We start from the raw sequence: 21,628 nt of genomic DNA, 5'->3' as shown, positions 1-21,628 counted from the left end.
TGCCCGCAGCGGCCCGTCTGTGTCCTCTTCGGCGCGGCTGGGGAGGCTGTCGGCGGCTCGATCGTCGGCCCTGCCTCCCAGTGAAAGTGAGCCGGCGGCCATCTTTGACACGCGGCAGCCGTCCGATTCAGTGTCGGAAGAGGAGGATTCTACTCCTCTCTCACCGCCTGCTTTAAGCCCACGCAGTGGCTCCGACTTGGAAGCTCCTCGAGCCCCTCCCCCTCCGGCACGACCCGCGGGGGGCTCATTTAAACGGCCAGCACCTTTTTCTTCAAAATTTGTGCTTTTAATGCACAGGGCTTTTTTAGAGGCAGAGGCAGGTTGGGAACCAGATGAACCCCCCCCCCGGCAAAGGTTCCTAAGGTGGCTCCTCCTCAGGAGAAGACCGGGGCTCAGGAAAAGGCCAGGGCTCCAGAGAAAGCCGGAGCTCATTCACTGGGGGGTACTGGTGGTCCGGCGGACCCGGATCTCAGGGGTCTCTCGATGGGGTCTCTCGATGGGGACGACCCCCTGATTTTGCGCCTGTTTGGTAAGGATGAGCTTAACTTTTTGATCCTTCATGTTTTGAAGGAGTTAGAAATCCCGGCGCCGCAGCAGGAGACGGATACTTCCACGGGGGATGTAGCGATGGCGGGTCTGAGGGCCCCTCCACAAACCTTTCCTTTACATCCCAAGGTGTTACAGATCGTCTCTAAGGAATGGGACGTTCCGGAAGCATCCTTGTGCGTTAGCAGGGCGATGAATAAGTTATATCCCCTGCCTTCGGAGTCTTTGGAGATCCTCAAGGTCCCTTCGGTGGATTCGGCAGTCACAGCTGTGGTTAAGCATATTACCATTCCCATCACGGGAGGGGTAGCCTTGAAAGATCTCCAGGACCGAAAGTTAGAGATCTTATTGAAGCGCATCTTTGAGATAGCGGCATTAGGAATCCGGGCAGCGGCTTGTAGCAGTCTGGTCCAGAGGGCCACTCTCCGCTGGATTCAACAATTACTTACCACACAGGAGCTTCCGCCGGACGAAGCAGAACAGGCCAACTGTGTGGAAGCGGCAGTCGCTTACACTGCGGACGCCTTGTATGATTTGCTGCGCACCTCGGCCCGCACTATGTCATCGGCGGTTGCTGCTAGGCGTTTACTTTGGCTCCGTCGTTGGTCGGCAGATGCCTCTTCCAAATTGCGTCTAGCCTCCTTTCCCTTCAAGGGGAAGTTGTTTGGTGAGGAGTTGGATTAACTCATCAAAGACTTGGGAGATAATAAAGTGTATAAGTTGCCGGAGGACAAGCCCCGTCAATTTCGTTCCTTCGGAAATTCACGGACTCGGTTTCGAGGGCAACGCCGGTTTCGCATGGGAAAGGGAGGTCCCTTTCCCCAGAAACAGCAGGGGCCCAGGTCTCAACCTTGGACTCCTTCCTTTCGAGGCAGGCGGCCTCAGCGATTGGGATCCTCGCAGAATTTTGCCGCCGGTAAACCTTCGCAATGAAGGCGCGCAGGCCCATTCCTCTTTTCCGCGCATCGGAGGTCGGTTGTCCCTGTTTTGGGAGGAATGGGTCAAGATCACTTCAGACCAGTGGGTCCTCGACGTTGTTCATTACGGTTACGAGTTGGAGTTTGCTCGGCCCCTCCGGGACCTTTTTATGATATCTCCTTGCGGTCCTCGGGAAAAGCAACTGGTTATAGCCCAAACTGTGGACTGGTTACAGACCCTGGGGGCGGTGTTGCCCGTTCCACCGGCCGAGACCAGGACGGGCCGGTATTCCATTTACTTCGTAGTCCCAAAGAAGGAAGGCACGTTCCAGCCAATTTTGGATTTGAAACGAGTAAACAAGGCTTTGCGCGTTCCTCGGTTTCGCATGGAGACACTACGGTCTGTTATTGCGGCCGTCCACAAGGGAGAATTTTTGGCTTCTTTGGATCTAGCCGAGGCGTATCTTCACATTGGAATCAGGGAACGTCATCAGAGGTACCTGAGGTTCATGGTGTTGGGGGAACACTTCCAGTTTTGCACCCTCCCGTTCGGGTTGGCCACGGCTCCGAGGGTGTTTACCAAAGTTCTCGTAGTAGTCGCAACTTTTCTGCGCCGTCAAGGAATACTGGTGCATCCCTACCTCGATGATTGGCTCATCCGGGCGAAGTCGGAGGACTTGTGCAGGCGGGCGGTTCAGTTGGTAGTGAATCAACTTCAGTCGCTAGGTTGGGTAGTCAACTTTGCAAAGAGCCAGCTGGTTCCGAGTCAGCATTTGGAGTTTTTGGGAGCCCGATTCGATACCTTGGTGGGCAAGGTATTCCTGACTCAGCAGAGAATGGAAAACCTGATGGTTGAGGTGCAGAACCTACTGGATCTCTCGTTACCTACGGCCTGGGATTATTTGCAAGTCATTGGGCATATGGTTTCTACGCTGGAGATGGTGCCATGGGCTTTTGCGCATATGCGTCCTTTGCAAACGGCTCTTCTTTCTCGCTGGGACCAGAGGTCCGAGGATTACAGCTTGGAGTTGCCACTGATGGAGCCGGCACGGTCAAGCCTAGCATGGTGGTTGATCCCGGACCATCTTTTGCAGGGAGTGGACCTAGATCCTCCTCCGTGGGTTGTCGTGACAACGGATGCCAGTCTGTCAGGCTGGGGAGCGGTCTGTCAATCCAGAGCGGTGCAGGGGACGTGGACTCCTCGCCAAGCCTCTTGGTCCATCAACCGTCTGGAGACCAGAGCGGTACATCTAGCCTTGCGCCACCTTCTCCCGATGGTGCAAGGTCAGGCGGTATGAATTCTGTCGGACAACGCGACCACGGTAGCATATATAAATCGCCAGGGCGGCACAAGAAGTCGACCGGTGGCGGCTGAAGCGTCGTTGTTAATGGCCTGGGCGGAGCGTCATCTATCCCGCATTGCGGCCAACCACATTGCAGGTGTAGACTACATTCAGGCGGATTTTCTCAGTCGACAACACTTGGATCCCGGAGAGTGGGAGCTATCGACCGAGGCGATGAGTCTCATCACCCTGCGTTGGGGGGTTCTGCGTCTGGACCTGATGGCGACTCGGCTAAATGCAAAGGCAGCGCGTTTCTTCAGCCGAAGGCGAGAACACAGATCGGAAGGAGTAGATGCACTCGTGCTTCCATGGCCTCGTCACATCCTCCTCTATGTGTTTCCTCCGTGGCCCCTAGTAGGCAAGGTGTTAAGGCGCATAGAATCCCATCACGGTCGGGTGATTCTAGTGGCCGAGATGGCCATGGTTTGCGGATCTCGTCAATCTCGCAATGGACGGGCCCTTACGTCTGGGTCATCTTCCGAACCTCCTTCGACAGGGGCCGGTATTTTTCGATCTGGCGGATCGCTTTTGTCTGGCGGCTTGGCTTATGAGAGGAGGCAGTTGAGGAAGAAAGGATACTCAGAACCTGTCATTTCCACACTTCTTCGGGCGCGTAGGCCCTCGACTACGCTTACTTACGCCAGAGTGTGGAAAGTGTTTGACTCCTGGTGCGGTGCCTCTGAAATATCGCCACGTCGGGCTTCTGTAGGTCATATCCTTACGTTTTTGCAGGATGGATTGAAGAAGGGTTTGGCCTACAGTTCTCTGAGGGTTCAGGTGGCGGCTCTGGGTTGTTTGAGGGGCAAGGTTGAAGGGTCCTCTCTCGCATGTCACCCAGATGTAGCCCGCTTTTTACGTGGCGTTCGGAACTTGCGTCCTCCTCTGAGGGTTCCTTGTCCTTCTTGGAATTTGAACTTAGTTCTCAGAGGACTCAACGCGGCCCCCTTTGAGCCTCTTAGGCGGGCCTCCTTAAAGGATTTAACACTCAAGGCGGTGTTTCTAGTGGCCATCGCGTCCGCCCGTCGTGTATCGGAGCTACAGGCTCTTTCATGCAGAGAACCGTTCTTGCATATTTCGGAGTCCGGTGTGTCTTTGCTTACAGTACCTTCCTTCTTGCCTAAAGTGGTATCGGCTTTTCATGTTAATGAGACGGTGGAATTGCCTTCTTTCTTGGCGACAGAGCTAAACTCTTCTCAAGGTTCAGATTTGAGGCGGTTGGATGTCCGTCGAGTACTCCTGAGATATTTGGAGGTCACCAATGACTTTCGGAGGTCGGATCACCTGTTTGTTTTGTGGCAGGGCCCCAAGAAGGGGCTGCAGGCGTCCAAGGCAACTATTGCCCGTTGGTTGAAGAGCTCGATAGTATCCACGTACATTGGTTGTGGTAAGTCGGTTCCTGACAAGCTCAAGGCCCATTCCCTGCATTCTCAGGCGACTTTGTGGGCGGAAAGTCAGCTGGTTTCTAGCCAAGAGATTTGCAGGGCGGCCACGTGGAAGTCGTTGCATACCTTCGCTCGACATTATCGGCTTGATGTTCGCTGGCCATCAGCTGACTCTTTTGGAAGCAGTGTAATTCGAGCGGGACTCTCTGGGTCCCACCCCATTTAAGGCGGCTCGGGTACATCCCAGCAGTCTGGACTGATCCTGGTACGTACAGGGAAAGGAAAATTAGGTTCTTACCTGATAATTTTTGTTCCTGTAGTACCAAGGATCAGTCCAGACGCCCGCCCGAGATTGTGGTTCAGGAGAGTCCGCTCGAACTCCTTTTTTACCAGTTTTTTCGCTATCTAAGGTATCCGGTATTTTGATCCGGTAAGTGGTTACCCATTTCCTTTCAGGTTGGGTTTGGTTATTTATTTGCAGAATGTTAATACATAATTTTAAAGATTTTTACTACTTGATCTAGTCAGTTGCCATAGTTAATGATTGGCTTCTTTAGCGGATGGGTTTTATTACATTCCTTCTGTTTTGATATCGATTATACTAAAGGATTGCAGGTGGCACACCAGTATATCTAGGGGGTGCTTTCAGTTTCTGACTCCATCTGCTGGAGGGGAGGCATAACCCAGCAGTCTGGACTGATCCTTGGTACTACAGGAACGAAAATTATCAGGTAAGAACCTAATTTTCCTATGTATAAATGGATCGGTAGATAGGTCAGTGGTTGGATAGAGTGTAGATGAATTAAAAGATGATTAGCTGGATGGGTAGATGCATAGATGGATGGATTGTTGATAGTTGAATGGATAGCTTAATTTAAGTTCATTTTCAGCTGCAGTCTAGTTAGCTAATTTGCCACTGAAAATTAGGTAGATTTTGGGTTGCAAAATATGTGCTCAAGAGGTAGCTGGCTAAACTTAGCTAGCACTAAAAATCAGTACTAGACAAGTAAGTCATCTTCCTATACTGAGTCTATTCCAGGGCTGCCTAGTTTGAGGAACTAAATCTAGCCTCCTAGTTTTACTGAGTTAAATTTAGTTGCTCGGTGGAGTGAGATTTTCATCCTCTGGGTTCTAACTTGCCAATTCCTGAATTAGCTGACTATATCCTGCTAAAAATTGGCTCTCTAGATTATAGAATATGGATGGGTAGATGGATAGATAGAGAGGCAAATGACTGACTGGACATATTTATGGATAAAAGTTGGATAGGTAGAAAGATAAATAGATGAATGATGGACTGATTGGATGGTTAATAGATGATAGATGATAAATAGATGTTTGGATGACTGGAGGCACATATATGGACAGAATTTTGATGGGATAATGGATAAATGAATGATGGTGTATAGATGAATGGATGATGAATAATGAAGGAATAGATTAATGGGTAGGTGTAAGTTGGATAGATATATAGATGCCGGAAAATGGATAGATAAACAACTGGATAGGAGTTGGACTGATTGGATAAACAGATGAATGAAGGATAGATGGATGATGGATAAATAGAAGAGTAGACAAATTGATGGGTGGATGGTTGGAAAAATAGATGCTAGATGGATGGAGAATGGTTAGATAGATTGATGGATGTATAGATGGGATTGCTGGCTGATAGAAGATGGATGGCTGGATGAATGGATAGATGAATGACTTGAAAGGTGGATTGCAGGCTAGTGAATATAGTTGCATGGATCAATAGATAGTAAGTAGATCCTGTGAGACAGAGGAGCAGCCTAGTGGTTCGAGCAGCAGGCTATGAACCAGTGAAACTGGCATTCAAATACCACTGCCACTCTTTGTGACCTTGGGTAAGTCACTTTACCCTCCATTGTCTTAGGTACAAATAGACTGTAAGCCTGAGGTACAAATGGATTATAAGCCCTCTGGGGATAGGGAGGTACCTGAATGTATTCTGTTTTGAAGTGCCAAAAAGTAGACTATAAATAACATACTGTACAACACAGCTGTCATGCTATGCTCTACTATACAATAAGGAAGTTTTATTTTGCCTGTATTTGACATACTTTTTTAAAATTAGCTTTCTAGCAAAAAAAAAAAAACCAGCAGTCCTTCCTCACATTGAACCAATTTGGCCATAGCTTGAGCAGCCTGACTAGTACAGCCATTCAGGCTGCGGCTTCAGAGCACGCTATGGCTGGTCAAGATAAAAAGTATTACAGAACAGCAGTAAGAGTTGTGTGCACACAGCTGGTGTGATGCAAAGGTCACTGTGACATGTTCTCCATGGTCTTCTGCTTTTGGCTCTCATATCAGAACGTGTCCATTGTTTTCCAGACAATGGTGGGTGCAGGCTATGAAAGGCATGTAAGCTTGTCCTCAGCCAGCACACCCCCCAGATCCGGGCAATGTGAAGGTGTAATGGCGAGCTTCCATCGCTTGCTGCAAAGCCAGGGTGAGGCAGCTTAATTAACAAGGTTAACATCTTTCTCTTAGATGAGTCCCAAGACCCTTGGTGCACTTCTGCTGCCATTCAACCATGTTCAAGCAGCGACTCCTACAGCAAAGCCACTGAGAACTGCTGTGAAAGTGTGCTGTCTCTCTTTGCCTGTTTTGGCATTTCCTCTCTCACTTAATTATTTGTATTTAATTCTTTTATTCTCTCTCTTAATTGTTTTTCCCTGTACGTACCAGGATCAGTCCAGGACACCTGGGTTGTGACCCCGCACCAGTAGATGGAGACAGACTAAAACTTGTGGGCGGAGCTACATATGCTCCTGTGCCAGTCACAGCCCCTCAGTCTTACTCTGTCTCCAGTAGGTGGTGCAGGTGTAGTCACAGCCTCTAGGTGCCCTGAAGACTGTTGCTTATTTAGTCAGGGTTATATTATTTCTTTTGAGTCCAGTTTATTGTTAAGTTAATTTTGTTATACTATTTCTGGTTAGAATAGTTTAAAAAAAAAAAAAAAACTGTCCGTCCTTCCTCCCAGGGGGGTGGGAAGGTTCTGAGAGGACCATCCCCCCCTGGTTGAGGCCGCTGCTGAGGGTCGAGGACCCGAACTACCAAAGCAGCAGCGTCGGGGGTGACACCGGGGAGCCCGGTTCACTCACCCCCAACAGGAGCAGGAGCCCCAGGACCCTGGACAGCGGCAGGTTTGATTTAAAAAAAAAAAAAAAAAAAAAGTGTATTTTATTTTTCTTTGTTTTGAGCCGGCTCTCCGTTTTCTTTTTCGCCGGGGGGAAAAGGTCCTCGGTTCGTTGAAGGGAGGGGAGTTTTTCGGCGTTTTAAAGAAATTTTTCTTTTATCTTTTATTTTCTTCACGTTCCCGCCGTGACTGAAACGATGCCTCGCGGTACAATTTGCCGCGCTTGTGGCTCGGCGCGCGCGCGGTTTTCCCGTGAGGGAATCTGTTCCGCCTGTGTTCCGGGCGGGGAGGGACCGTCTAGAACAGGCAGGGGGGTCCGTTCCCGGTCGGTGCGGTCGCCGTCGCGCGCTCCCGCCGCGTCTGTCACCCCAGCTGATCCCTTCCCGCTCAGCGCCGGAGCGGCGGCCATCTTGGCTTCGGTTCAGGAAGTTAGGAGGGAACCTGCAGGGGATTCTACCGTGCCTCCCGCGTTGTCGCCTCAGCAACGGCCTTCGGGGGGGCTTCCATCGAAGGGGCTGAGTCCCCGGATGAGGATGGCAATGACACAGTCACCTCAGACTCGGAGTCCTCTTTTTCGGCGGATTTTGCCCTCCTGCTGCGCAAAGTTTTAAAATACAAGGGCCGCAGGCGCAAGGAGCTGCATTGCCACTCCAAAAAGGATACCCCGAGGAAGAAAAAATCCCGGGATGACCCTGCCACAGTAAAACGAACACCAAGAGGTGTCCCGCAAGATACAGATACAGACTCCACCTCACAAGATGAGGTGGATCCGCCCGATGAGCCCCTGAAGGGGGCCGATGGTGCGTCAGGGGACAATTCTGCCCAGTCGGGGCCGGGCAAACCTTCACAAGCTGGTGATGGGGACGACCCAAAGGTTGTACGCCTTTTCCGAAGGGACGAGCTGTCCCTGCTTATCCCGGCAATTCTCAACGAGTTAGGGCTTGAAGCCCCACCGACAGTCTCTCGCCCCGGAGCCACTATGGACCCAGTCCTGCTGGGACTCACTGGTCCAGCGGTAGCCTTCCCATTCCATTTTTCAGCGTCGGACATTTTGTTTCGGGAGTGGGACACTCCTGAGCTGGGACTGAAGGTAACCAAAGCAATGGATAAGCTCTACCCCCTACCGGAGGACGCACTTGAACTTCTTCGGCTTCCAAAGGTGGATTCAGCAGTGTCGGCGGTAACGAAACGTTCCACGATTCCGGTCACTGGAGCTACAGCCCTTAGAGACATACAGGACAGGAAGCTGGAGGTACAGCTCAAGAAGATCTTTGAGGTCTCAGCATTGGGCGTCCGGGCTGCTATCTGCAGCAACTATGCCATGCGGGCTAGTTTGCGATGGACCCAAGTTTTACAGGCCAATGAAGGTCTTTCTCCTGAAGAGGCCACACAGGCGGACCGCCTAGAGGCCGCCATTGCTTATGGTGCGGATGCTCTTTATGATCTACTACGTACTTCGGCTAGATCCATGGTCTCTGCTGTTTCGGCACGCCGCTTGCTTTGGCTTCGCAATTGGGCGGCTGATGGATCCTCCAAGGCTCACCTTGGAGCCCTGCCCTTCAAGGGAAAGTTGTTATTCGGTAAAGAATTGGATGATCTGATGCTTTCTCTTGGAGAGAACAGAGCTTTTAAACTCCCAGAAGACAGGTCCAGAACCCGGTCTTCTTATTCGGCCAGATCCCGGTTTCGAGGTAACAAGAGATCTCGTCCACAGAGGTCCTCGGGTCCGTCTTATCGCTCGACTTCTTCCCGGTCTTCTTCGTGGACACAGTCCTTTCGGGGGAAACGTTACGGCAGACAGGGAGGCACCCCGTCCAGCACGGGGCCCAAAGCCTCTCAATGAGATACGGCAGGTCCATTCCTTGCGGCAGCCGCAGGCCTCCGTTCCAAACGTAGGGGCGAGGTTGTCCTTGTTCTTCAAGGAATGGGCCAAAATAACGTCCGATCAGTGGGTCCTCAACGTCATAAGGCACGGTTACGCGTTAGATTTTGTACGGACTCCAGCAGACAAGTTCCTGATGTCGCCCTGCAAGTGCCCCAAAAAGACGACGGCAGTGCTAAGCACCCTCCGGCGCCTGGAAGATTTAGGAGCAATCGTCCCCGTTCCTCCCAATCAGCAAGGCACAGGTCGTTATTCCATTTACTTCATCGTGCCGAAGAAGGATGGCACGTCCCGACCAATTTTGGATCTCAAAGGAGTAAACAAATGTCTGCGTATTCCACACTTCAAGATGGAAACGATTCGGTCAGTGATTGCCTCGGTTCGTCCAGGCGAATTCATGGCCTCCTTAGACCTCACGGAGGCGTACCTCCACGTCGGAATTCAGCCGTCTTTCCAGAGGTTTCTCAGATTTTGCATCTTGGGCAGACACTACCAATTTCGGGCTCTTCCCTTCGGCCTCGCCACGGCTCCGAGAACATTTACAAAGGTGATGGTAGTGGTGGCGGCCCACCTTCGACGAGAGGGGTTCCTGATGCACCCCTACTTGGACGATTGGCTGATTCGGGCCAAGTCCGAGACCTCTTGCCGTCAGGCGGTAGCCAGAGTCCTCCAGTTGTTGCAGACCTTAGGTTGGGTTGTCAATCTCAACAAGAGTCAGCTTGTTCCTACCCAGTCCTTGGAATACCTGGGAGCTCTATTCGACACGAAGCAGGGCAAGGTATTTCTGTCCACGGATCGTGCACGCAAGCTTCAGTGTCAAGTGCGTCGATTATTAAGTCTTCAGCTGCCGCTGGTTCGCGATTATCTGACGGTTCTGGGATCTATGGCGTCCACACTGGCGTTGGTTCCTTGGGCTTTTGCTCATCTACGACCATTACAATATGCGTTGCTCTCCCGATGGAAGCCGGTGTCAGAAGAGTTCCACCTACCACTTCCACTCACGACTCAGGCGCGGGAGAGTCTTCACTGGTGGCTCGATCCGGTTCATCTCACTTGCGGAGTGTCTCTGTTGGTCCCCGACTGGACAGTGGTGACGACGGATGCCAGTCTCTCCGGTTGGGGAGCGGTCTGCCTAGACAAGTCGGTACAGGGCCGGTGGTCCTCCATCCAGTCGCAGTGGTCCATCAACCGTCTGGAAACCAGAGCGGTGCGCCTGGCTCTGCAAGCCTTCCTCCCGTTGGTCCAAGGGAAGGCGGTCCGTGTGTTGTCGGACAATGCAACAACAGTATCATACATCAATCGCCAAGGGGGGACAAGAAGTCCACTTGTGGCGGAAGAGGCAAAGCTTCTGATGAGCTGGGCAGAGCGCCATCTCAACTCCATAGCAGCGTCTCACATTGCCGGGGTCGACAATGTTCAGGCGGACTTCCTCAGTCGACACCATCTCGACCCCGGGGAATGGGAGCTGACGGACGATGCCTTTCGTCTCATTTGCGATCGGTGGGGGCTGCCCCACATGGACCTGATGGCCACGTGGCACAACGCGAAGGCTCCTCGGTTTTACAGTCGACGTCGAGAGCGAGGAGCCGAGGGCGTCGATGCGCTGGTTCTTCCTTGGCCAACCAACGTGTTGCTGTACGTATTCCCTCCGTGGCCAATGATAGGCAAGATCTTAAGGCGCATAGAGTTGCACCCGTCCAACGTGATCATGGTAGCACCGGAGTGGCCACGGCGCCCTTGGTTTGCGGATCTCGTTCAGCTGTCGGTGGATGCTCCCCTTCGGCTACAGGGGTTTCCGGGGCTCCTTCGTCAGGGCCCCGTTTGTTTGGAGGATGCGGATCACTTTTGTCTCGCGGCATGGCTTTTGAGAGGCAACGTCTAAAGAAAAAAGGCTATTCAGATGCGGTGATTGCCACGTTACTGCGGTCCAGAAAGCAGTCTACGTCCTTGGCTTATGTACGTGTCTGGGTAGTTTTTGAGGAGTGGTGTGTCAGCCGAGGGCTAGATCCCATTTCCGCTTCCGTCTCTGATATTCTGGCCTTTCTTCAGGCCGGCCTAGCCAAAGGGCTTTCATGTAGTACCCTTCGTGTACAGGTGGCAGCGATTGGTTGTTTGCGGGGTAAGGTTCGCGGTTCCTCTCTGGCCCTGCATCCCGATATCTCTCGTTTTCTTCGGGGGGCTAAACATCTTCGCCCACCACTACATCATCCATGTTCTTCCTGGAATCTTAATTGGGTCCTTTCTTCTTTGTCTGCGGCTCCGTTCGAACCCTTAAAACGGTCTACTCTTAAGGATCTTACTTTAAAGACCGTTTTCCTGGTTGCGATTACCTCGGCTCGGAGAGTCTTGGAATTACAGGCTTTGTCTTGTCGGGAGCCATTCCTGCGGATTTCAGATGCGGGAGTTTCCCTGCGGACGGTTCCGTCTTTTTTGCCAAAAGTGGTGTCACCGTTTCATTTGAACCAGTCTATTGAGCTCCCTGCTTTCGCAGGTGCTGAATACTCGGACCCGCAATGGAAAGAATTGCGGAAGTTGGATGTGCGGAGGGTCCTCCTCCGTTATCTAGAAGTCACTAACCCTTTCCGGGTGTCCGATCATCTCTTTGTTCTATTCTCGGGTCCAAAGAAAGGGGGCCCGGCTTCCAGGACGACAATCGCACGGTGGCTTAAAGAGGCCATCGGCTCAGCGTACGTGTTACGAGGGAAGCCTATCCCGAACGGTCTCAGGGCTCATTCGACAAGAGCTCATGCTGCGTCTTGGGCGGAATCTTCTCAGGTTTCGCCTCAAAAGATTTGTAGGGCAGCTACCTGGAAGTCCTTACATACCTTCATTAGACACTATCGGTTGGATGTTCAGGCTGCGGATTCTGGGGGTTTTGGAGAGAGGGTACTCCGAGCGGGACTCTCTTCTTCCCACCCTCGGTAATTTAGCTCTGGTACATCCCAGGTGTCCTGGACTGATCCTGGTACGTACAGGGAAAGGAAAATTAGTTTCTTACCTGATAATTTTCGTTCCTGTAGTACCAAGGATCAGTCCAGGATCCCGCCCGTACTGTTCTGAAGAAACGGAGAGTCCGCTCATTTCTTTGTTAACTATTCCGGTTATTGCTTCGTTCCCTCGTTTTGGGGGTCTTTGAATGGCTCCCTGTTAAGGTTAGTTATTTAGTTTGATTGTTCTCTTTTATTGTCTACTTTGACATTACGTATGACTGAGGGGCTGTGACTGGCACAGGAGGATATGTAGCTCCGCCCACAAAATTTAGTCTGTCTCCATCTACTGGTGCGGGGTCACAACCCAGGTGTCCTGGACTGATCCTTGGTACTACAGGAACGAAAATTATCAGGTAAGAAACTAATTTTCCTTTATTCTCTCTTATGTTCATTTTTATATTGTCTCATTTTTAGGTTCATTTTATTGGTGCTGTCTCTGTGTCTTCACTTCCATCTATCTAGAAGTGCATACACATGTATAAAAGGCCCTTTTCTGAGATGAATTTGGCTGACATTTGGTAGAGTCTCCTCCTGAGATGCCAGCACTCCAGCCAGATCAGTCCAGTAAGAGAACTGCTGATTGATGTACTGAGAGAGTCATCCATGATTTGGCAGGATGGGGGAACTGGAGCCTAAAACACAGGGAGATCTATAGTCAGTGGTTTGTCTGGCTAGGTTTAGACTTGGGCGGACAAACAGCAAAATTTGAATATCCCTCCACACAGACCACTCCTGAGATAGCTGGCTAATATTTTTATCCAGTGAAAAATGTTAGCCAGCTAACTCGGGGGAGGGGTAACTATAGACCAGTGAGCCAGACTTCAGTGCCTGGAAACATAGTGGAAACTATTCTCAAGATCAAAATCGTAGAGCATATAGAAAGACATGGATTAATGGAACACAGTCAACATGGATTTACCCAAGGGAAGTCTTGCCTAACAAATCTGCTTCATTTTTTTGAAGGGGTTAATAAACATGTGGATAAAGGTGAACCGGTAGATGTAGTATACTTGGATTTTCAGAAGGCATTTGACAAAGTCCCTCATGAGAGGCTTCTAAGAAAACTAAAAAGTCATGGTATAGGATGCGATGTCCTTTTGTCGATTACAAACTGTTTAAAAGACAGGAATCAGAGAGTAGGATTAAATGGTCAATTTTCTCAGTGGAAAAGGGTAAACAGTGGAGTGCCTCAGGAATCTACTTGGACCGGTGCTTTTCAATGTATATATAAATGATATGGAAAGGAATATGACAGGTGAGGTTATCAAATTTGCGGATGATACAAAATTATTCAGAGTAGTTAAATCACAAGCGGATTGTGATACATTACAGGAGGACCTTGCAAGACTGGAAGATTAGGCATCCAAATGGCAGATGAAATTTAATGTGGACAAGTGCAAGCTGTTGCATATAGGGAAAAATAACCCTTGCTGTAGTTACATGATGTTAGGTTCCATATTAGGAGCTACCACCCAGGAAAAAGATCTCGGCATCACAGTGGATAATACTTTAAAATCGTTGACTCTGTGTGCTGCAGCAGTCAAAAAAGCAAACAGAATGTTAGGAATTATTAGGAAGGGAATGGTTAATAAAACGGAAAATGTCATAATGCCACTATATCGCTCCATGGTGAAACCGCACCTTGAATTCTGTGTACAGTTCTGGTCGCCGCATCTCAAAAAATATATAGTTGTGATGGAGAAGGTACAGAGATGGGCAACCAAAATGATAAAGGGGATGGAACAGCTCCCCTATGAGGAAAGGCTGAAGAGGTTAGGGCTGTTCAGCTTGGAGAAGAGATGGCTGAGTGTGGATATGATAGAGGTCTTTAAGATCATGAGAGGTCTTGAACGAGTAGATGTGAATCGGTTATTTACACTTTCGAATAATAGAAGGACTAGGGGCATTCCATGAAGTTAGCAAGTAGCACATTTAAGACTAATTGAAGAAAATTCTTTTTCACTCAACGCACAATAAAACTCTGGAATTTGTTGCCAGAGGATGTGGTTAGTGTAGCTGGGTTCTAAAAAGGTTTGGATAAGTTCTTGGAGGAAAAGTCCATTAACTGCTATTATTTATTTATTTATTTTTAGATTTATTTTTTTTTTATACCGGTGTTCCTGTATGAAATACAGATCACATCGATTTACATTGAAACAGAACATAAATTTTTGCCTAGAGGCATTACATAGAACAAGGTTATGGAACTTGGAACAGGGTAAACTAGATCAAAATTAACATTGTGATGAAAACATATTGGCTAACAAGTCTCATTGAGCAGTAAAAACAAAAACATAAAAGCAAAACAGTAAATGTCACATGAGTCCTGCAGCATGAGATTGGATAAAGAGTCGAGAAGAAGTATAGAGCCTGGGGAATGCGATGGTGAGGAACTCTTACTGACTGTAGGGGAAAAAAGTGCTTATGGTCCTATAAAAGCTTGTTTAAAGAGCCAGGTTTTAAGTTTCTTTTTGAATGTGGAGTGGCAGATCTCTAGCCGGATATCTGGCGGGAGCGCGTTCCATTGACTGGGGCCAGCAGTAGATATGGCACGTTTCTGAAGCAAAGATTTTGTTGAGGGTACATGGAGTGTGCCTTTATATGCTCCTCTGATGGGTCTAACAGAAGAGTGAGGACGTAGTTGGGTGCTTAGGTGAAGTGGGGAGATATTGTGAATTGATTTATGAATTACTGTGTGCACTTTATAAAGAATCCTTTGCTTAATTGGAAGCCAATGGAGGAGTTTGAGAATGGGGGTGATGTGATCTCTTTTATTCGTATTTGTAAGGATTCTAGCTGCAGAATTTTGTAACATTTGGAGGGGTTTGATGGATGAGATTGGGAGGCCAAAGAGGAGCGAATTGCAATAGTCGATTTTTGATAGTATAATGGCTTGAAGAACCAACCGGAAATCATTGAAATGAAGAAGAGGTTTCAGCTTTCTCAGGACCTGTAGCTTGTAGAAACAGTCTTTAGTGGTGGTGCTTATAAATTTTTTAAGGTTAAGCTGATCATCTAGAATGACGCCTAGGTCTCGTACATGTGGTGAGTGATTTAATAAAGGAATGGTTGCAGTGAGTGGGTTAGCTGGGTTTAGCAATTTGTTGTTGATGTCCTGATTGATGATTAGGATCTCGGTTTTGTTGTTGTTAAGAATGAGGTTAAGGCTAGCAAGAAGATGATTGATCTGTTGCAAGCAATTGTTCCAATGAATCAGGGTTTTGTGTAGAGATTCTGTGATTGGGATGAGTATTTGGATGTCATCCGCGTAGAGGTAGTGGGTTAGATTTAGTTTAGAAAGTAGTCGACAGAGAGGTAAAAGGTAAATGTTGAAAAGGGTTGGGGAGAGTGAGGAACCTTGAGGGACCCCCTGGTTGGATGGGACCGGATGAGATTCTTTGTTGTTTATCTTTACCTTAAATTGTCTATTTGCCAGGAAGGACTTGAACCAGCTGAGAACTGTACCCGTAATGCCTATGTCTGCCAGACCTGTTAATAGAGATGAGTGGTTGACAGTGTCAAAGGCCGCAGAGAGATCTAAAAGTATCAAGAGATGTGGTTGTTTTTTGTCCATGTTAGCTAGAATAGTGTCGGTAAGAGAGATAAGTAGGGATTCCGTACTTAATGATTTACGAAAGCCGTATTGGGATGGTGCAAGAATATAGTTTTCTTCCAGATACTCGGATAGCTGTTTATTGACTATCTTTTCCATAAGTTTGGCAATCATTGGCAGATTGGCTATTGGGCGGAAGTTGGCTGGATCTGTGGTCGGTAGATTTGGTTTTTTTAGTAAAGGTTTGAGAATAGCTAGTTTAAGTTGGTCAGGAACTAGACCTTGGGAAAGAGAACAATTAATGATGTCTGCAATTGGCTTTGATATGGTGTTCCTTATTGCGATGATAGATATATATATATATAGATGATAAATCAAGTTTACTTAGGGGCGGATTTTCAGAGCCCTGCTCGCCTAAATCCGCCCAAAACCGGGCGGATTTAGGCGAGCAGGGCCCTGCGCGCCGGTAAGCCTATTTTACATAGGCCTACCGGCGCGCGCAGAGCCCCGGGACTCGCGTAAGTCCCGGGGTTTTCGGAGGGGGCGTGTCGGGGGCGGGCCCGAACCGCGCGGCGTTTTCGGGGCGTGTCGGGAGCGTTCCGGGGGCGTGGCTACGGCCCGGGGCGTGGCGGCCCGGGGGCGTGGCCGCGCCCTACTGACCCGCCCCCAGGTCGCGTCCCGGCGCGCAGGAGGCCTGCTGACGCGCGGGGATTTACGCCTCCCTCCGGGAGGCGTAAATCCCCCGACAAAGGTAAGGGGGGGGCTTAGACAGGGTCGGGTGGGTGGGTTAGGTAGGGGAAGGGAGGGGAAGGTGAGGGGAGGGCAAAAGGAAGTTCCCTCCGAGGCCGCTCCGATTTCAGAGCGGCCTCGGAGGGAACGGGGGTAGGCTGCGCGGCTCAGCGCGCGCCGGCTATACAAAATCGATAGCCTTGCACGCGCCGATCCAGGTTTTTAGCAGATATGCGCGGCTCCGCGCGTATCTACTAAAATCCAGCGTACTTTTGTTTGCGCCTGGAGCGCAAACAAAAGTAGGCCTATTCGCGGAGTATGAAAATCCGCCCCTTAGGGAATAGCCACTGCTATTAATTGCATCAGTAGTATGGGATCTTCTTAGTGTTTGGGTACTTGCCAGGTTCTTATGGCCTGGTTTGGCCACTGTTGGAAACAGGATGCTGGGCTTGATGGACCCTTGGTCTGACCCAGCATGGCAATTTATTATGTTCTTATGTTCTTTTGACTTGAACTGGTGTTACTAAATCACACAGGCAGGAAGATGGAAACTCAATTATATCCTATCTAGGTAATCCTTACAGTTCCACCCCTTCCCATATGGAGTCAGGTGACACATCCAGGGAATGTTAATCCCTTACCATCTGGTCTGGGGGATGACTTTTTGCTAAGGGTTCTCCAACAATTGGGCTTTATGTCACAACCGATTCTTTCCACGTTTATGGACAGCTAGATTTCAGCCAGAACTGTCACCCAATTTCACGAACCTCTTACTTTTTGCTGCATCTTCAAACCCATCCATTCTTACAGATGTTAAATTTAGGCATCGTTGTGAGATTAGAAATTTAACTTGTGTTTTAGAAAAATATTCATGTTTCTAACTGGTCCCTTTGAATGTCTGTGTGCCCATTTTATATGGCTAACTAATGCAGAAGCTTTTATTTTCTTTTTGATCCCAGTATGAAACACCAGATAAACACCTGTACCCTGATGGACAGTATGTGCCTAGGATCCTGTTTGTAGGTAAGTGATGAAGAAATACTACAGAGATTTGAGAACAAAAGTACTGAAGAGATGTGAGAACGAAATCTGTCACTTCTAGGTCACTGAAATCAGGAGACTGGATAGGGGATTGGCACAGGGATACAGAGCCTATCACCTCTAGATCACTGATTTCAGGGGATGGGATGGGTTCAAGAGATTGGCACAGGGATACAGAACCCGACATCTCTAGGTCAGGGGTGCTCAAACTGGTTCTTAGTGCTCCTCCCCCCCCCCCCCCAGCCAGTCAGGTTTCCAGGATATCTCTAATGAATATGCATGAGATTTGTATGTATGCACTACCTCTTATGTATGCAGATATTTCTCAGGCTGGGGATGGAGCCAAGGACTAGTTTGAGCACCCCTGCTCTAGGTCACTGATTTCAGTGAACTGGATGGGCTGAAGGGATTGGCACAGGAAGAAAGACTCTCACCTGTAGGTCACTGATTTCAGGAGACTGGATGGCTTAGGACAGTGGCATTCACTTTCAGTCCTCGAGGGCCACACACAGGTCAGGTTATCAGTATATCTATAATGAGTGCATACACTGAAAACAGTATGCATGCAAATCTCATGCATATTAATTAAGGATATCCTGAAAACCTGATGTGTTTGCAGCCAAGGACTGGGAGCAAAAACCACTGGTTTAAGGGATTGGCAGAGAGATACAGGGCCTGTCGCCCTGGGTCACTGGTTTTAGTTATGTCTCTAAGAAAACTGATTGATTGTGAATGAGCTCTGTCTGCTATTATTTAAAAATTACACCCATTATCCCCACAGACCCCTCCTTGACGGTGAGAGCAGATATTACTGGAAGATATTCCAACCGCCTGTATGCTTATGAGCCAGCTGATATCGCTCTGTGTAAGTATGATTGATACAGCCTCCACATTTTCCCTTTGACGAAGCAGCCCAATAGAGATCAAGAGAAAACACTAGAAAAGAGACCCAGGAACAAGAGCCACAGAGAAGAGGTGCACCCAAATCCAGATGAGCTGCTTTCCCTAGAGGATGGGGATGTTCCCAGCGTTGTTTTGACAGATACAGTGACACTGGATGCCACTGGGAGTACCACAATCCCAATACGCTCCTGCCAGCCTGATAGTTTTGGGGGGGTGCCTAGTGGGGCGGGAGGATTGGGGCTGGGGTTGTGAGTGAAAGAGTGGACATGAGGAGGGGTTCTAGAGGCCACATTTATTTGGTGAATTTGAAAGGTTGATAGGGGGGTGCTCCATGGGCCTATTGACCGGCATTATTTTTAAACTCTTTTGAGGGTGGGGGTGGGTTTGGGTGCTTTGCCCAACATTAGTTTGTTTTTTAGTGGGCTGGAGGATCAGACATGCAGGCACGCAAGGATTTTTTTGTTTGTTTATTTTACCGCAACAGGATATGTTTCCATGTACCTAGTCAAGGTTAAAGTTATCCATGTACATGATAACTGTAAACCTGGGTATATTCAAACATACGATGCAGTAAAGTGCGCTCAGGCTGAGCGCACTGTTAGCCCCCGTTTGGCCGTGTGTTTTCCACGCACTATTTTTACCCCTTATACAGTAAGGGGTAATAACGCGTGGAAAACGCGTGTCCAACCCCCCCCGAAATTATTAGTGCCCGCAACATGCAAATGCATGTTGATGGACTTATTAGTCATTCCCGCGTGATACAGAAAGTAAAATGTGCAGCAAAGCCGCACATTTTACTTTCAGAAATTAATGCCTGCCAAAGGCAGGAGTTAATTTTGGCCGGCACTGGGAAAGTGTACAGAAAAGCAGAAAAAACTGCTTTTCTGTACACCCTCCAACTTAATATCATACTGAGTCACGCGCCCAGGACACTGGCCTGTGCGCGTGTCGGGAGAGCGGTCGTTCGCTGGCTCTCCCACGACTTTTACTGTATCGGCCGGTTAGATTTGAAAGTTATCCCAGTACATTAATTTTATTTATTTATTTAAAAAGCATTTATTGCCCACGTATACCTGGGTATACCTGGATAACTTTAGGTGAGAATATTTAATGGAATGTTTATTCCTCTGAAATCCTTGACAATTTATTTGGCTAACTTTAGCTGGATAAGTTGTTCGTTTGCCTCTTTTCCGATATTGCCCTCTAAAATATTATTCCCGGTATATGTGGTCCTTGAAAACTCATGCATACTATCATCTATCATCTTTGGATATTTCTTATTTCGATCATATAGAAGGTATCAGCCTGTTTGCCGACATAGAGTGGTGAAAAAATGATTCTTAGGCTTGCAGTGTCAGTGTCCTGGAGAGCTTACAGACCACCTGTCAGCATGGCAGCTGTATCAGACCAGTAAAAAGAAGGATTATTTGCAGCCTGCGTTACAGATCCTCTTATATCATCAGTGCTCCACCCCAGACCCGCTAATCCTGTTTTCATGTCATTGTTTCTCTTCTGTTTCAGTGATCGCCAACATGAAGAAAGCTTTGAATGTGCTCAAGCCTGAACTGTAACCTGCAGCATCTCCTGTCATCCGTCCTCCAAGAAGAAGCCCTTGTGACTTTTCCTGCTGGAAAATCTGAATTTGGGAACCTTTGAAAATACCCAGAATCAGCTCAGCATTCAGAACTTAATATCTTGTCCCCAGTTCACTCTATCTTCACCTAAGTGACTCTCTTTTTTCTGTTTGGTCCCCTCAGTATTGCTGCAGATAGGGCCATTTCCTCTTTAGTTCTGAATTTTCAAAGCCATTTACACACATAAAATCTGATTTTCTGCTTGTAAATGGCTGCACTAAAATCGCCCAGGGCTTGGTTTGCATAAAAATGCGCAGGTAACCCGGTTTTGCAAGTACCTATACACAAATTGGCAAGAGGTGTTCCAGGGAGGCAGAGTTGGAACTTATCCGCATACTTTTTTGATTTTAAAAAGTATGTGCGTAAGTTAACCCACACAAGATAGGCCCCTGATAGAGCAGGTGTAACTTTGTGTGGGTGAATTTGTACATGGACTTGGGTACTTATATAAGAATTTTTAATGCAAACATATGCTCATAAGTTTACTTTGAAAATCCTCAGTAAAGTCTGCGTGTACAACATAATCGCAAATTTTGCTGCTATGGGAAAGTTATAAAATGTGCCCTCCATAAGTGTTTCCGCTGCTTCAGCCTGAGCTCTTACCTGTTTAGTCCCACAAATCATTGCTGTGTTCTTGGAGGTCAATGTTCACTGGGCTGGAGAGTCAAGGAAAGTTATCTGGATAAGTGTTCTGGATATGCTCAGATAAAGTTATCCGGATACTGAGCAGAATTTATCCTAATAAGTATTCCGATGCATGAATATGCTCAGATAACTATCTGGATAGGTAGTTTTCTGACCAGGCTTACTCAGCTACCTTTGTCTGGGCAGTGCTGAACATCTGTGTTGCCTGGACAAAGTGAAACTGCGCCCTGGAAATGCCCCCAGTGCAGTCTTGCCAGATAAACCCAGACAAAATTTTGCCAGGGAGCAGGGACAAATTTGCAGATCTTGGGTTTTGTCCGAGTAACAAGTTACTCAGATAAAATTTAGCCAAGAAGTGGGAGAAATTTTCAAACCTAGGTTACACAGGGACTTTATCATCAGAGGAAGCCATACCAGTACAGAACACTTACTGAGCTTCATCCATTGCAACTCTGCAGTAACTGAATGAGAAAGTGATGTATAATCAATAAACTCAAACAGATCTAAGTTTGGAGTCACAGGCCATAGACACACACACACAGGCATCACTTTAACGCACTATTTGTTAATAAGGGTACAATTATGCTGCCCTCACCCTTTTTTCTGCTCTCTACTTCCCCCAGTCATGGACCATATTGGCTATTTAATAAATTTCTTCTGAATTATTTCTAAAGTACTTCTTATGGTGTTTTATTTTACATTTTCTGGAGAGGAAGAAGCAGTCAAGCCTATGCTGGAAACATACAAGCTGCTGGAAATAGTGTTTTGACAATATAAATAAGGCTGATAAAAGACCAGGAATGCAGTAAAGACATGGTAGAAATTCACATTGCCAGTGATCGTGTTTAGCAGGCTGGTAATGCATCAACTGGAGGCAATACCAGTGTTTATGAGGAATATGAG

General features: G+C 48.2%; 1 protein-coding gene across 2 annotated transcripts in view; it reads left to right on the top strand.

The window, feature by feature from the left end:
• Positions 1–21,401, top strand: part of LOC115096696 (anterior gradient protein 2 homolog) — a 33,009-nt gene extending 11,608 nt beyond the window's left edge. For both annotated transcript variants that reach the window (XM_029611710.1, XM_029611700.1), the window contains 3 exons: positions 17,462–17,525; positions 18,325–18,408; positions 19,968–21,401. In XM_029611710.1, the coding sequence (XP_029467570.1) occupies positions 17,462–17,525; positions 18,325–18,408; positions 19,968–20,017 (198 nt within the window). In that variant the 3' untranslated portion in view covers positions 20,018–21,401. The remainder of the gene's footprint in view (positions 1–17,461; positions 17,526–18,324; positions 18,409–19,967) is intronic.
• Positions 21,402–21,628: the final 227 nt, after the last annotated feature.

Source organism: Rhinatrema bivittatum, chromosome 1, assembly GCF_901001135.1.
Source record: "Rhinatrema bivittatum chromosome 1, aRhiBiv1.1, whole genome shotgun sequence".
NCBI lineage: Eukaryota > Metazoa > Chordata > Amphibia > Gymnophiona > Rhinatrematidae > Rhinatrema > Rhinatrema bivittatum.
This window is presented reverse-complemented; position numbering and strand designations above follow the sequence as displayed.